Consider the following 15,237-nt stretch of genomic DNA (forward strand, 5'->3'; position numbering starts at 1 on the left):
CTGAGCACTTAAACTAGTCCTACTAGCAAAGCTGTTTCAGTGCAGATACAAAAGTGGTGGCTACTTGATAATTTGGAAAATTGCCTATTTACACAAATAAAGACATATTTTGTCCAGCCAGCCAATTATGGCCTATTAGCCGTTCCTCAATCATTTGCAAAGCGAATGAAGCAGTCATCAAGTGGCATTGTCTCAATAAATTTGCTAACAAATACTCTCTGGATTATATTTGAACTACATAGCTTCTGTACTTCTCACAACGTTGGTCTGGGCATATGCTGAGCTGAATGCCAATGCTTGGTTTAATTATAACAAAAAGAGTAAATGCTGTAAATATTCAGCAGGTCAGGCAGCATCTGGAGAGAAAAAAAAACAGCGTTTCAGGTTGCGACCTTTCATCAGAACTGGAATTAGCCAGATTGTGAGGATTATGTTTTAACATAATATTGATCATATCCTAATAGGCTTATATAGCAGACACATTCACGCATATTTGAAAGCTTTTTCCTTCAAATAGTACGCATGCTAGTACTTATACTAAATTAGTATACTGGGTCAGACTGGCCATATTTAACTCACTCAGCATTTTTAATTAGCATCTTTGTTAAACTAGCATCAGTTGAAAGAAGTCAGTCAGGATGCTTAAAAACCATCTGTTGGCTTTCTTTCAAGATAGCTAGTATCTTAAGTGCGATTTAAAAATAAAATTGATATGTGCATAGTTTCCCAAGTGAATTAACAAAACTTTTTAATTTGTGGTTGTTTATTTTAGTGCTAAATATAAAAGTTGGATACAGTTTATTTGCAAGAATTGCATAAGTTTATAATTCATGAAGATGTGCAAGTATGAAACATGCTTCAGCTGTTGCTTGCAATACCTCACAGAAGTCAGCAAGTTACCATTGATGCGGGTTGCAGTTATCCGGTGCTGCTTGTAGCAAGTTGGTTACATATATACACATTTTTTATTTTCATGGGATGTGGGCATTGCTGGCTAGGTTAGCATTTATTGCCCATCCCTAATTGCCCTTGAGAAGGTGGTGGTGAGCCGCCTTTTTGAACCACTGCAGTCCATGTGGGGTAGGTACACCCGCAGTGCTGTTAGGAAGGGAGTTCCAGGATTTTGACTCCGTGACAGTGAAGGAACGGCAATTATAGTTCCAAGTCAGGATGGTATGTAGTTTGGAGGGAAACTTGCAGGTGGTGGTCTTCCCATATATCTGCTGCCCTTGTCCTTCTAGGTGGTGAAGGTCATGGGTTTGGAAGATGCTGTAAAAGGAGTCTTGGTGAGTTGCTGCAGTGCATCTTGTAGATAGTACACGCAGTTGCCACGATTCGTCTGGTGGAGGGAGTGAATGTTGAAGGTGGTGGATGGGGTGCCAATCAAGCAGGCTGCTTTGTCCAAGATGCTGTCGCGCTTCTTGAGTGTTGTTGGAGTTGCACTCATCCAGGCAAGTGGAGAGAATTCCATCACGCACCTGACTTATGCCTTGGTGGACATGCTGAATTCCCAACTCAGTACTTATATGGCTGGTGCAGTTCAGTTTCTGGTCGATGGTAAGCCCCAGGATGTTAGTGGAGGCTTCAGCGGTGGTAATGCCATTGAATGTTAATGGGAGACGGTTGGATTCTCTCTTGTTGGAGATGGTCATTGCCCGCCACTTGTGTGGCACGAATGTAACTTGCCACTTAATCAACCCAAGCCTGAATGTTGTTCAGGTCTCGCATACAGACACAGACTGCTTCAGTATCTGAGGAGTCGCGAATGGTGCTGAACATTGCGCATTCATCAGCTAACATCACCACTTCTGACCTTATGGAGGGAAGATCATTGATGAAGCAGCTGAAGATGATTGGGTCTTGGACACTATCCTGAGGAACTCCTGCAGTGATATCCTGGGACTGAGATGATTGACCTCCAACAGCCACAACCATCTTCCTTTGCGCTAGACATGACTCCAACCAGCGGAGAGTTTTCCCCCTGATTCCCATCGACTTCAGTTTTGCTAGGGCTCCTTGATGCCACATTCGGTTGGTCAAGTGCTGCCTTGATGTCAAGAGCAGTAACTTGCCTCATCTCTTGAGTTCAGCTCTTTTGACCATGTTTGGACCAAAGCTGTAATGAGGTCAGGAGCTGAGTGGTCCTGATGGAACGCAGACTGAGCGTCAGTGAGCAGGTTATTGCTGAGTAAGTACCACTTGATAGCAATGTCGATCACCCCTTCCATCACTTTCCTGATGATTGAGAGTAGGCGCTGATAGGGCGGTAGTTGACCAGTTTGAATTTGTCCTGCTTTTTGTGGACAGGACATACCTGGACAATTTTCCGCAATGTTGAGTAGATGCCAGTGTTGTAGCTGTACTGCAACAGCTTGGCTAGAGACGCAGCCAGTTCTGAAACACAAGTCTTCAGTACTATTGCCAGAATGTTATCACTAAGCAATATGAATAGCATCACTGTTAAAGCAAGTAAGGTCAGAGTAACTGTCTTTGATATCAAGGCAATGAGGAAAACTAACGAAACAGAGGTCAATCTAGGTTGTGGGAAATGCCTTCCATTGTCTGGAGTCATACTTAACAGACAGGAAGATGGTCATAATTGTTGGAGGCCGGTCATTCCAGTCCAGGACATCATTGCAGAAGTTCCTCAAGGCACCAACCTCAGCCGAACTATCTGCAGTATGTACTGTCTACAGGATGCACTGAAGCAATTCACCCAAACTTATTTCAATAGTGCCTCCCACTCTCGTGATCTCCATCACCAAGGAGAATGAGCAACAAGATCATGGGTACATGATCACTTCCAGATTCCCTCCCAAGTCATGTGCTGTCCTGACTTGAACATATGCTGCTGGTCCTTCATTGTCAATGGGTTTAAAATCCTGGAATTCCATACCTAATATTGTAGGAACAACATCTGTAGTTCAAGGAGATGGCCTACCGCCATCGTCGTGTAAGTAGAAATGGGTAAAAATAGTTCTGCTAGCATTGCCCACATCTTGACTAATTTTTTTAAAAAAGCTGATCTATAATAGCTAAAATAAAAATCCAACTCTAAAGCATAAATAGGAATTTGCTAAAGAACTCAACCATAACTAATAGTGGTCCTATGATTTATTTGGACTGTGGGAGTAGTGTACTTTAAGAAAGTGGTCTTGGGATAGCTGGTTCTAAAAATGAAGGAACATACATGGCTCCCTGAATGTTTTTTTTGGTTTGCAGTGCAAAATGCCCCTTGCTGCAAATCTGTACTTGTGATCACAATACTTGTGCAGGTTTTGTGCTTATGAGTGCACTTTGTAATTCTGTTGGCTGCTCTTGCGCATTCACATTTCAGTAATTACAGAAATAGACATTAACATTTTCACTGTTCTGGACAAAATGGTGCCAAAATTAGATTTGGATTTGTAAATTGTGTGTATGAAATTAATATGCCACATCTCTAGTCTCCTGCAAAACAGTATTCTGAAAGAATGCACTTAAATGTAGAATTGGTGCTCTATTGGTACTGTAAATCTGGTGTACAAATTGAATGTTTTCATATACAATTAGAGGTGTGATTTAATGAGGTTTGCTGAGAAATCAGCTTTCTGCAAATTGCACCATATGCAAGTATACTTTGTTGCCAAACTAGTTCTTTCAGTGAAATAAAAGCAAAATACTGCGGATGCTGGAAATCTGAAATAAAAACAAGAAATGCTGGAATCACTCAGCAGGTCTGGCAGCATCTGTGGAAAGAGAAGCAGAGTTAACGTTTCGGGTCAGTGACCCTTCATCAGATGAAGGGTCACTGACCCGAAACGTTAACTCTGCTTCTCTTTCCACAGATGCTGCCAGACCTGCTGAGTGATTCCAGCATTTCTTGTTTTTAGTTCTTTCAGTGTCCTCTTTGATTTTTCAGAACCAATTCAAAATTAGATTTAGACTTGTAAATTGTGTGTATGAAATTAGTATGCCACATCTCTAGTGTTCTGTAAAGCAGCATTCTGAAAGAATGCACTTAAATGTTGAATTGGTTCTGAAAAATCTGGTGTACAAAATGAATGTGTTCATATACAATTAGAGGTGTGATTTAATGAAGTTTGCTGAGAAATTAGCTTTATGCAAATTGCACCATATATGCGCTATATTTCTTCTAATCTTGCTATCTACTGTCATTTTCTGAATATAGTATGCATTTGAATGTAACACGCACCTAGACTTTCATGAAAAAAGTCAAAATTGCCTTATTACCATGTATAATACGCACGTAGACATTTCGCAATACTGCAGTCAAAGTGTCATTATTCCCGGGAGCACGATAGTCCAGTTGTAAGTGAAGGACGTCAGCTGAGGCAGGCTGGGGGGTCTGTTTGAGTGTGCTACACTCTGGAGGATTCCAGCACTGCCTGTCTCTTGCATGTTTTATTATAGGAACATGGGCGGCGCAGTGGTTAGCACCGCAGCCTCACAGCTCCAGTGACCCGGGTTCAATTCTGGGTACTGCCTGTGTGGAGTTTGCAAGTTCTCCCTGTGTCTGCGTGGGTTTTCTCCGGGTGCTCCGGTTTCCTCCCACAAGCCAAAAAGACTTGCAGGTTGGTAGGTAAGTTGGCCATTATAAATTGCCACTAGTTTAGGTAGGTGGTAGGGAAATATAGGGGCAGGTGGGGATGTTTGGTAGGAATATGGGATTAGTGTAGGATTAGTATAAATGGGTGGTTGATGGTCGGCACAGACTCGGTGGGCCGAAGGGCCTGTTTCAGTGCTGTATCTCCAAACTAAACTAAAACATAGGAGCAGGAGTAGGCCATTCACCCCGTTGAGCCTGCTCCACCATTCAGTGAGATCACGGCTGATATCTACCTCAACATCACTTTCCTGCGTATCCCAATATCCCTTGATGTCATTAGGATCTAGATATCTATCGATTTCTGTCTTGAACATGCTCAATGATTGAGCTTCCACAACCCTCTGGCGTAGAGAATTCCAAAGATTCGCTACCCTTTGAGTGAAGGAATTCCTCCTCTTCTCAGTTTTAAATGGCCTATCCCTTATTCTGAGACTGTGCTCCCTGGTTCTAGACTCACCAGCCAGGGGAAACATTGTATCTACATCCACCCTGTCACGCTGTAAGAATTTTGTAAGTTTCAATGAGATCACCTCTCATTCTTCAAAATTCTAGAGAATACAGACCCAGTTTCCTCAATCTCTCCTCATAAGACAATCCCGTCATCTCAGGGATTAGTCTGGTGAACCTCCGTTGCACTCCCTCAATGGCAAGTATATCCTTCTTTAGAAGAGACGACCAAAACTACACAATGCTCAAGGTGTGGTCTCACCAAAGCTGTATACAATTGCAATAAGACTTATTTACTCCTGTACTCTCATCCTCTTGCGATGAAGGCCAACATAACCATTTGCCTTCCTAATTGCTTACTGCACATGCATGTTAGCTTTTAGTGACTCATGAGCAAGGACACCCAGGTCCCAAGAAATACTTTGTTTCTTCACACTTTTTCACATTATATTCAATTTGCAATGTTCTTGCCCATTCACTTAGCCAGTCCAAGTCCTTGCATCCTTTTCACAACTTACGTTCCCACATAGTTTTGTGTCATCAGCAAATTTGGAAATATTACATTTGGTCCCCATATCTAAATCATGTATATAGATTGTGAACAGCTGTAGCCCCAGCACTGATCCTTGTGATACCCCACTAGTAACAGCCTGCCATTCTGAGTGACCCATTTATTCCTACTCTCTGTTTTCTGTCTGTTAACCAGTTCTCCATCCACAGCAGTATATTACCCCCAATCCCATGTGCTCTAACTTTGCTTACAAACCTGTGTGAGACCTTATCAAAAGCCTTCTGAAAGTACAAATACACTACATCTATTGGTTCTCCATCAATGCTACAGGTAACATCCTCAAAAAGCTCCCAATAGGTTTGTCAAACATGATGCGGTGGCGTAGTGGTATTGTCACTGGACTAGTAACCCAGATACCCAGGCTATTGCTCTGGAGACATGGGTTCAAATCCCACCATGGCAGAAAGTGGAATTTGAATTTGATTAATGAATCTGGAATTAAAAGCCAGTCTAATGATGATCGTGAAACCATTGTCGATTGTTGTCAAAACCAATTTGTTTCACTAATGTCTTTTAGGGAAGGAAATCCGCTGTCCTTACCTGATCTGGCCTACATGTGATTCCAGACCCACAGCAATGCCCTCTGAAATGGCATAGCAAGCCACTCAGTTGTATGTAACTGCTACAAAGTCTATAAGGAATGAAACCGGTCGGACCACCCGGCCTCGACCTAGGCACCAAAACGACAACGGCAAACCCAGCCCTGTCGACCCTGCACAGTCCTCCTCACTAATGCCTGGGGGCTTGTGCCCAAGTTGAGAGCTGTCCCACAAACTAGTCAAGCAACAGCCTAACACAGTCATACTCACCGAATCATACTTTACAGACAATGTCCCAGACACCATCACCATTCCCAGTTATGTCCTGTCCCACCGGCAGGACAGACCCAACAGAGGTGGCGGTACAGTGGTATACAGTCGGGAGGGAGTTGCCCTGGGAGTCCGCAACATCGACTCCGGATCCCATGAAATCTCGTGGCATCAAGTCAAACATGGGCAAGGAACCCTCCTGCTGATTAGCACCTACCATTTCTCCCCCACCACCCCCCCCCCCCACCATAGCTGATAAACCAGTGCTCCTCCATGTTGAACATGGAGGAAGTATTGAGGGTGTTAAGGGCACAGAAAGCATTCTGAGTGGGAGACTTCAATGTCCATCACCAAGAGTGGCTCAGTGGCACCACTACTGACTGAGCTGGCCGAGTCCTAAAGGACATAGCTGCTAGACTGGGTCTGTGGCAGGTGGAGAGGGAACCAACAAAAGGGAAAAATATGCTTTACCTCGTCCTCATCAATCTGCCTGCCGCAGATGCATCTGTTCACAACAGTATTGGTAGGAGTGACCACCGCACAGTCCTTCTTCACATTGAGGATACTCTGCATCGTGTTGTGTGGCACTACCACTGTGCTAAATGGGATAGATTTTGAACAGATCTAGCAACGTAAAACTGGGCATCCATGAGGCGCTGTGGGCCATCAGCAGCAGCAGCAGAATTGTACTCGACCACAATCTGTAACCTTATGGCCCAGTATATCCCCCACTCTACCATTACCATCAAGCCGGAGGACCAACCCTGGTTCAATGAAGAGTGCAGGAGGGTATGCCAGGAGTAGCACCAGGCGTACCTCAAAATGAGATGTCAACCTGGTGAAGCTACAGTCCAGGACTACTTGTATGCCAAATAGCGTAAGTAGCATTTGATAGACAGAGCTAAGCGATCCCATAACCAACGGATCAGATCTAAGCTCTGCAGTCCTGCCACATCTAGTCGTGAATAGTGGTGGACAATTAAACATCTGACTGGAGGAGAAGACTCCACAAATATCCCTATCCTCAATGATAGCGTCATAGAGTTATACAGCACAGAAAGAGGCCCTTTGGCCCAGCGTGTCCATGCCGGCCATCAAGCACCTATCTATTATCCCATTTTCCAGCACTTGTAGAGAAATTGAATTTAAAATCCACCACCTGCCATGGTGGGATTTGAACCCATGTTCATGGTGCATTAGCATGGGCCTATGGACTAACTACACCACTATCTCCCCTCTGATGGGGGAGCCCAGCACATCAGTGCAAAAGACAAGGCTGAAGCATCAGCCAGTTCCATCTGGGCCTCCTCCAGAAGCCCCCATCATCACAGATGCCAGGCTTCAGCCAATTTGTTTCACTCTGCATGATATCAAGAAACAACTGAAGGTACTAGATACTGCAAAGGCTATGGGCCCTGACAACATTCAGGCAATAGTACTGAAGACCTGTTTTCCAGAACTTGCGCGCCACTAGCCAAGCATTCCAGTACAGCTACAACACTAGCATCTACCCAGCAATGTGGAAAATTGCCCAGGTATGCCCTGTACCCAAAAAGCAGTGCAAGTCCAACCTGGCCAATTACCGACCCATCAGTCCAGTCTCATCAGTAAAGTAATGGAAGGTATTGCAACAGTGCTATCAAGTGACACTTGCTTAGCAATAACCTGCTCAGTGACGCTCAGTTCAACAATTTCAGAGCATGGCTGGCCTTTTTTAAATTATTTTTTAAAATTAAAAAAAATAATTTTAATTTTATTTTTCAACCATGTGCCTGTCTTAAACTTGGATTTTCATGTGCTTTTGGACAGAGCTGCCCATTATTCTGCCATTTAGTCTCTCTGAACTAATGCTTTGTCTTTCACCACTACCATTAACACTCTTTGCCTTTGTCCCATGACATTCTTGTTATTTAATCTCTCATGCCTTTTGCCCTATCGCACACCTTTTTGTTCTCTTCTGCCACCCCCATCCCTTTCACTTGCTTAAAACCTATTTCTTTTCTGACCTTTGCCAGTACTGATGAAAGGTCAGAGACCTGAAACGTTAACTCTGCTTCTCTCTCCACAGATGATGCCTGACCTGCTGAGTATTTCCAGCACTTTGTTTTTATCTTGGAAAGCATTTAACATTTGGCTAAATAAGTATAATTTATCATGTAAGCTGCTAAAGTGATGCAGTCTTACTCATTGCATGAAGGGAATGTTTTGATATCGCTTGTAATAACTACCCACTTCCTAAAGTGTCATATTTCATATAACTCTCATTTAGGAACAAATTGTTTGCCATCCCCACAGGGCTGTTCATTCACAAGCTTGCTCTGTCACAGCTTGAGGGCTGTACGGAGAGGACTAATTGTAAACCAAACCCTATTCATAGTTTACATTGGAAAACTTGTTTACCGTTGTGAAGGTGTCTTTACTTGTCTTTTGTGTTCTGTCATCCTAGCCATTTCAGATGTATAGTTTGAAAGTATGTATCTAAATTAAAGAACTTCATAAAGTCCAACTTAATTTACTGGTTGAAATGGAGAAGTTGCTGGTTATTGCACAACTGTTCGATTTGATGTCGACCTGAGCTCTTGTTTCCTTATAAACCATTTGCATCTCACCTATCCCCAAGAAAAAGTACATTTTTGTTTGTTTTTTTAAAGCTGCCAGTTTCTCCATCTAACTTAAAAGCAGCAGTTTATCTAGTGAAAGTACTTTATGAAGGTTTTCTTGACTTGTGTCTATCGAGCATGTCAGATTCCATGAAATGTCATTTTGCCATGTTCCATAGAGAATCTGTTTTGGAAATGATTCTACAGTTGCAACTGTAGATGAGTAGAAAAATGGAAGAGGGAAATAAATACTGCCCTCTTACGCCCATCGTGCTTTATATTACAGGTGCTTTTCTTTTAACCATTGCCTCAGTAATGATCTTCTCCTTTGATATGAAATCCTGCTTAACTTTTTTTTGTCCCTAGGAAATTAGAATTGATCTTCGGGAAGCTCAGCTGTATTAGTTTGAAAGACTGCATGGGTTGAGCTTGTAATGCATTCCTTTGCTCTGTTTTTCTTGCAGGCTTTTTCAGTGTTTTTTGTTTGTGTAGCATTCACATCAGATATAATATGCCTACTCTTCATACCAGTGCAGTGGCTTTTCTTTGCTGCCAGTACATATGTATGGGTTCAGTACGTCTGGCACACAGGTATGTTCAAGTTTTTTTCCAACTTGCATTGTGTCTTTTGTAGAAAAAAGAGTAAACTGTAGGATTATAAATTGTATGATGAAAGCATGATTTGACTCATGGTTAGACAGCTGTTTGAAAGTCAAGTTTCTAGTTAACCTTACTGCCACAACTCATGATCCATGCCATGTTGCTGCACCAGCATGGGAGGGAAGAAAGACTTGTTCCTCCCACAGAAAAATAAACCATCTCCATACAATGTTTGCAATACAGTACCTCACTAACCAACTTGTAATAGATTAATTTTGTATATGAGAATTGACAAATACATGCAATATCTGTTCTGCTGAATTATACTGGATAAGTTTCACCTTGCTGCCTATGGCTTGAATAGCTAATTCATTAAGTTACTATCATGTCTTTTCCCTGCTTTATATATTGCTTTTGTATTACTGAATAAACATAACGTGTTGTCATTGGCCTTTGAAGATGTGCTTAAAAGCCCAAATGTTGCATGCAAATCAGTATTATACTATGGTACAATAGTGTTGGATGGATAACTGCATTGTTTCATGCAAGATGAGGGGTAAAACTAATATTCTAGGCTGAAAGGAGCACCTTTTCTAAGATTTGTCCTTGACCAAATTGTAATGCATTCAAGATAGTTTTCTCAATCAATATGTCAGGAAGCCAGCTAAGGAACAGGCTATTTAAGATCTAGTTTTGTACACTAAGACAGGGTTAATTAATAGCCTTGTCGTAAAGGAGCCTCTGGGGAAGAGTGATTGTATGACAACATTTTATATTGAGTTTTGAAAGTGATTTAGTCAAGTCCAAGACTAGGGTCTTAAATCTGTACAAACCTAGTTGCATAGGTATGAGGTGCAAGTTGGCTAAATGATGAGGAATCTAGTTTAAGAGATATGACAGTAGTTAGGCAATGGCAAACATTTAAAGAATGAATTCATAATTTGCAACAATTATACATTCCCTTTAGGACAAAAAAAACTCTCAGGAAAGGTGGTCTAACTGTGGCTATCCAGAGACGTTAGCGATAGTATTAAATTTAGGGAAGAGACTTGTAATATTGTCAAAAAGACAATTGCGGATTGGGAGGATTTTAAAATTCAGCAAAGGATGACAAAGAAACTGATAGAGAAAATAGGGTGAGAGTAAACTAGCTAGAGACATAAAAACATTGTAAAAATTTCTATACGTATATAGATGGGGAAGAGATTAGTGAGGGTAAAACTAATATTCTAGGCTGAAAGGAGCACCTTTTCTAAGATTTGTCCTTGACCAAATTGTAATGCATTCAAGATAGTTTTCTCAATCAATATGTCAGGGAGGCAGCTAAGGAACAGGCTATTTAAGATCTTGTTTTGTGCAATAAGACAGGGTGCGGGTAAATAGAGTAAAGGCCTGCTTGGGTATAAAATTGAAACCCAACCCGGGCCCAAACTGACCACAGCCAACCTGAACTCGACCTGGGCCCGAGTCCTTTAATTTTTTCCGCACCCGACCCGACACTAATATCGTTGATCCGTTCTGGCAGCAGGCTATTCCTGCAGATGAAGTTGTGGGGAATCATGGGTAAGTCTGATCCTTTGAGTTACCAGAAGCAGCAATGTCAAGCCTGACCTGACCCGAGCCCGAATGCTGGACTCGGAATATCGACCTGACCTGACCCAAACCCAACACATGTAGTCGGGTTCGCGACGGGTAGCTAGGCTTTACCTTGGAGGCAGAGACAAGAGAAATTATAATGAATAAGGAAATGGCAGAGATGCTAAATGAGTACTTTCTATTTGTCTTCATAAAAGGCACAAAATGAGCGGCTTAAGGATATTAGTAAAAAATAAGTACTGGAGAAATGAATGGGATTAAAAGCCAACAGATCCCCTGGGCATGGCCTACACCCTGCGGTTTTAAGAGGTGGCTTTGGAGGTGATAGTTTTAATCCTCAAATTCCGTAGATTCTGGATCAGTCCCCGTGGATTAGAAGGTAGCGAGAAAAGGGAACTAAGTTGGCTTAACTTGAGTAGTAGGGAAGATGCTAGAATCTATTTTTAGGGATGTGATGGCAGCAAACTTAACTCATATGATTGGGCAGAGTCAAAATGGTTTTATGAAAGGGAAATTGCGTTTGGCAAATCGAGGTTGTAACTAGCAGGGTGGATAAGATGGAAACTGTTGAATGTAGTACATTTTTCAGCAAACATCCAATAAGATGCCACACTAGGTTATTCCACAAAATTAGGACTGATAGGGTTGGTAATATATTAGCATGGATTGAGATTTGGTTCACGGACAGAAAACAGAGTGGGAATAAATGGGTCATTTTTGGGTTAGCAAGCTGTAACTAGTGGGGTGCTGCTAGTATCAGTACTTGGCCTCAGCTATTTACAATCTACGTCAATGCCTTAGATGAGGGACCAAACATAATGTATCCAAGTTTACTGAGAAGACAGTTAGGAGGGGAAGTAAGCTGTGAGGAGCACACAAAAAGACTGCAAAAGGTTAAGTGAATGAACAAAAATGTGACAGATGAAATGTAATGTGGAAAAATGTGAAGTTATCCACTGCGGTTGGAAAAATAGAAAAGCAGAATTATTTTTAAATGGTGAGGGAGTGTGAAATGCTGGTGTTCAGAGGGATCCAGCTGTCCTTGTCCACAAATTACAAAGTTAACGTGGAAGTACCGCAAGCAATTAGGAAAGCATATGGTATGTTAGCCTTTGTTACAAAGGTGTTGGAGTACAGGAGTAAAGAAGTTTTACTGCAGTCGTGGAGTCTTGGTGAGACCACACTTGTGTACTGTGTACAGTTTTGATCTCCTTTATGTAAGGAAGGAAAAACTTGCCGTAGAGGGAGTGCCACAAAGATTCACTAGACTGTTTCCTGGGATCTATGAGGAGAGATGGAGTTGTCTAGGCCTATTTTCCCTAGAGTTTAGAAGAATGAGAGATGATCTCATTGAAACATAAAACTCTTATGGGGCTTGAGAGGATGTTTTCCCCTGGCTGGGAAGTTTAGAACTAGGGGTCACGGCATCAGACTAAGGGGTCAGCCATTAAGTAGTGAGATGAGAAATTTATTCACTCAAAGGGTTGTGAATCTTTGGAATTCTCTGCCCCAGAGAGCTGTGAATTCTCAGTATATTCAAGTCAGAGATCAACAGACTTTTGAACACTCAGGGAATAAAGGGATATGGGGATAGTGCGGGAAAGTGTAGTTAAGGTAGATGATCAGCCATAGTCTTATTGAATGGTGGAGCAGGCTCAAGGGGGCTGAATGGTCATCTGCTATTTCTTATGCAATACTTTAGTCAAAAAGTGATGCTGGCTTGGTCATCAATTGCCATTGCTACTGTGGATCTAGTTGTTAAGGGGGAGTCCTGGTTGACTTGTAGTTCCTTCTTGCTGTGGGGAAGAGCTTAGCTTCCACTTGGTAGCTTTTCCTGAGTATAGCTGAGATTGATGCTTTCATTTTACGCACTGGTGCTAATAGCAGCCTTAAGTTTGGTGACAATGTTTTAAAGTAAATGGTGCCTCTGATAGGAATACCATAAGAAGAGTTGGCAACTTTTTCAGCCAATGGTGGAGTCAATGGTTAGCTCGTTTGTACAGGTTGGTGATGTGGTCTGCATAGTTGTTTGCTGCTCTAGGCTCTGGAATCAGCATGCTTCAATCATATTGCTACACAATTTCTTGAAGGACATAGAATTTACTAAGCCTGATGGGCCAAATGCTACACAGTGAGGTGGAACAGTAACTGACGTTTCTTCATTGTCCTGGTTAACTTCAAGTAGCTTGACAGCCAATTTGTTCTGTGTGTCGTCTCAACTAATTTTGTGGCTTCGCAAGTTCTTTCTTAAAATGTTGAGTACGTTGTGAGGCATCAAAATTATGTTTATCTTATTAATCCACCAAATAATGGAAACTTGACTAGCCCCTATCACTAAAATGGTTATATGGATGCTTAGTGTTCAAAAAAGAAACTTGGCTCCCCAGCTTAGTTCATTATAAATTCCAAGGTGAAGGATGAAGGTAGTTATTTTCAGGATGGATTGTGCTACCTTATGAAGTGATGTATCTTTCTATTCTGCCCATTTGTCTTCACTTAGGCAACTACTTGACTCAGTTGATAAAATGTGATATTCTTCAGGCAAATGCAGTTGTAAAATGCAAACGTTTTAGAGAGGAAAAAGTCTATTAGGCTGAATTTCTTCAACACATTTTCTGGTTGATGGGTAGGTTTTTTCAGCTTGTGAAATTATCTGTCTAGCTCTAGCTAGGATGTAGAATGCTAAAAATACTCATGACATAATGTCAACAAACAAGCGTGAAATTATTGCAGGAGAAGGTGCAACCATGAGAGGTGATCTCATTGAAACTTAGAATATTTTTACAAGCGTAACAGAGTGGATGTAGATAGGATATTTCCCCTGGCTGGTGAATCGAGAACTAGGGGACGTAGTCTCAATAAAGGGTAGGCCATTTAAAACTGGGAAGAGGAGGAATTTCTTCACTGAGGGTGGTGAATCTTTGAGCTTCCACAACCCTCTGGGGTGGAGAATTCTAATCATTGAGCATATTCAAGACAGAAATCGGTAGATATCTAAATACTAATGACCTCAAGGGATATGGGGATAATGTGGGAAAGTGTGGCATTGAGGTAGATGATCAGCCATGATCTAATTGGATGGTGGAGCAGGCTCGACAGGCTGAATGGCCTACTCCTGCTCTGTTTCCCATGAAAGCTCTGCCTGTTAAATGCATAGTTTACAGTCTAATCTGATTTTGGATAACTGTTGCCATATGGAGAAAGGGACCTATATTCTCCTGTCCACCTGTTTCTTTAGTAATGCCAAAATGATTTATAATGCCATTACTGGATAATTCACTTTCGGGCAAGCTCCCTGACGAAAGCTCTTCATTTAATTTACATGTTGGGTTCAAGCTCATTGAAAGGGGGAAAAAAAAAGGAAGACAAATTGCTAGTTTGAGTGGCACGGCTCCCTTCCTGAGGAATCTAGTTACTTTGTTTTAAATTTTACTTCCCCTAGCCATGATGCAATTGCAAATACAAAAAAATAGAAGGTCGGGTTAATTAGAACTCTAGCCCATATCTAATATTTCCATTTCCCTGCACCAACCCTTGTAACCCCTCTGAGTGTGTATGCTAATTTGTACTGCATTTTTGGCAGTTTAATTCAGTAGGGACTGAGCTGAGGTTGCAAAAATTAAATTCATGTAGAATCCTTACAGCTTGCAGAGAGAGAGACTTTAATTCCATTTTAAGCCAAATCCTAGAGCTCCATTGACTGTATGCTAATCCACTGCATCATCTATTCCCCATATTTGATTTTTAACACATGATGGTAAATGGTCTAAAAAAGGAGAAATGGTGGGGGAGGTGGTATTCTGTATGACCTGAGAATCAGTTTACTTTGGTATTGGACAAAGAGGATTTTCTCCTTGTCCTATACCAGTGGGAACTCTTGAGGTCATGAAAGAGCTCTGTATGTTTCCACATTATTTGAAATTTAATTTTTGACATAGTGCCATCTCTATTCTAACCCCTCTTGGTATAATTGCATAAATCGTTATTTCACAAACAAATGACTTC

The 15,237-nt window shown here is 41.7% G+C and overlaps 1 protein-coding gene across 5 annotated transcripts in view; it reads left to right on the forward strand.

Moving 5' to 3' along the window:
- maco1b (macoilin 1b) overlaps positions 1–15,237 on the forward strand; it is a 97,221-nt gene that overhangs the window by 44,181 nt on the left and 37,803 nt on the right. For 4 of the 5 annotated variants that reach the window (XM_068011355.1, XM_068011354.1, XM_068011356.1 and 1 more), the window contains one exon: positions 9,501–9,627. The exons of the other annotated variant lie outside the window; for it this stretch is intronic. In XM_068011355.1, the coding sequence (XP_067867456.1) occupies positions 9,501–9,627 (127 nt within the window). The remainder of the gene's footprint in view (positions 1–9,500; positions 9,628–15,237) is intronic. 5 annotated transcript variants of the gene reach the window in all.

Source organism: Heterodontus francisci, chromosome 31, assembly GCF_036365525.1.
Source record: "Heterodontus francisci isolate sHetFra1 chromosome 31, sHetFra1.hap1, whole genome shotgun sequence".
Classification (NCBI taxonomy): domain Eukaryota; kingdom Metazoa; phylum Chordata; class Chondrichthyes; order Heterodontiformes; family Heterodontidae; genus Heterodontus; species Heterodontus francisci.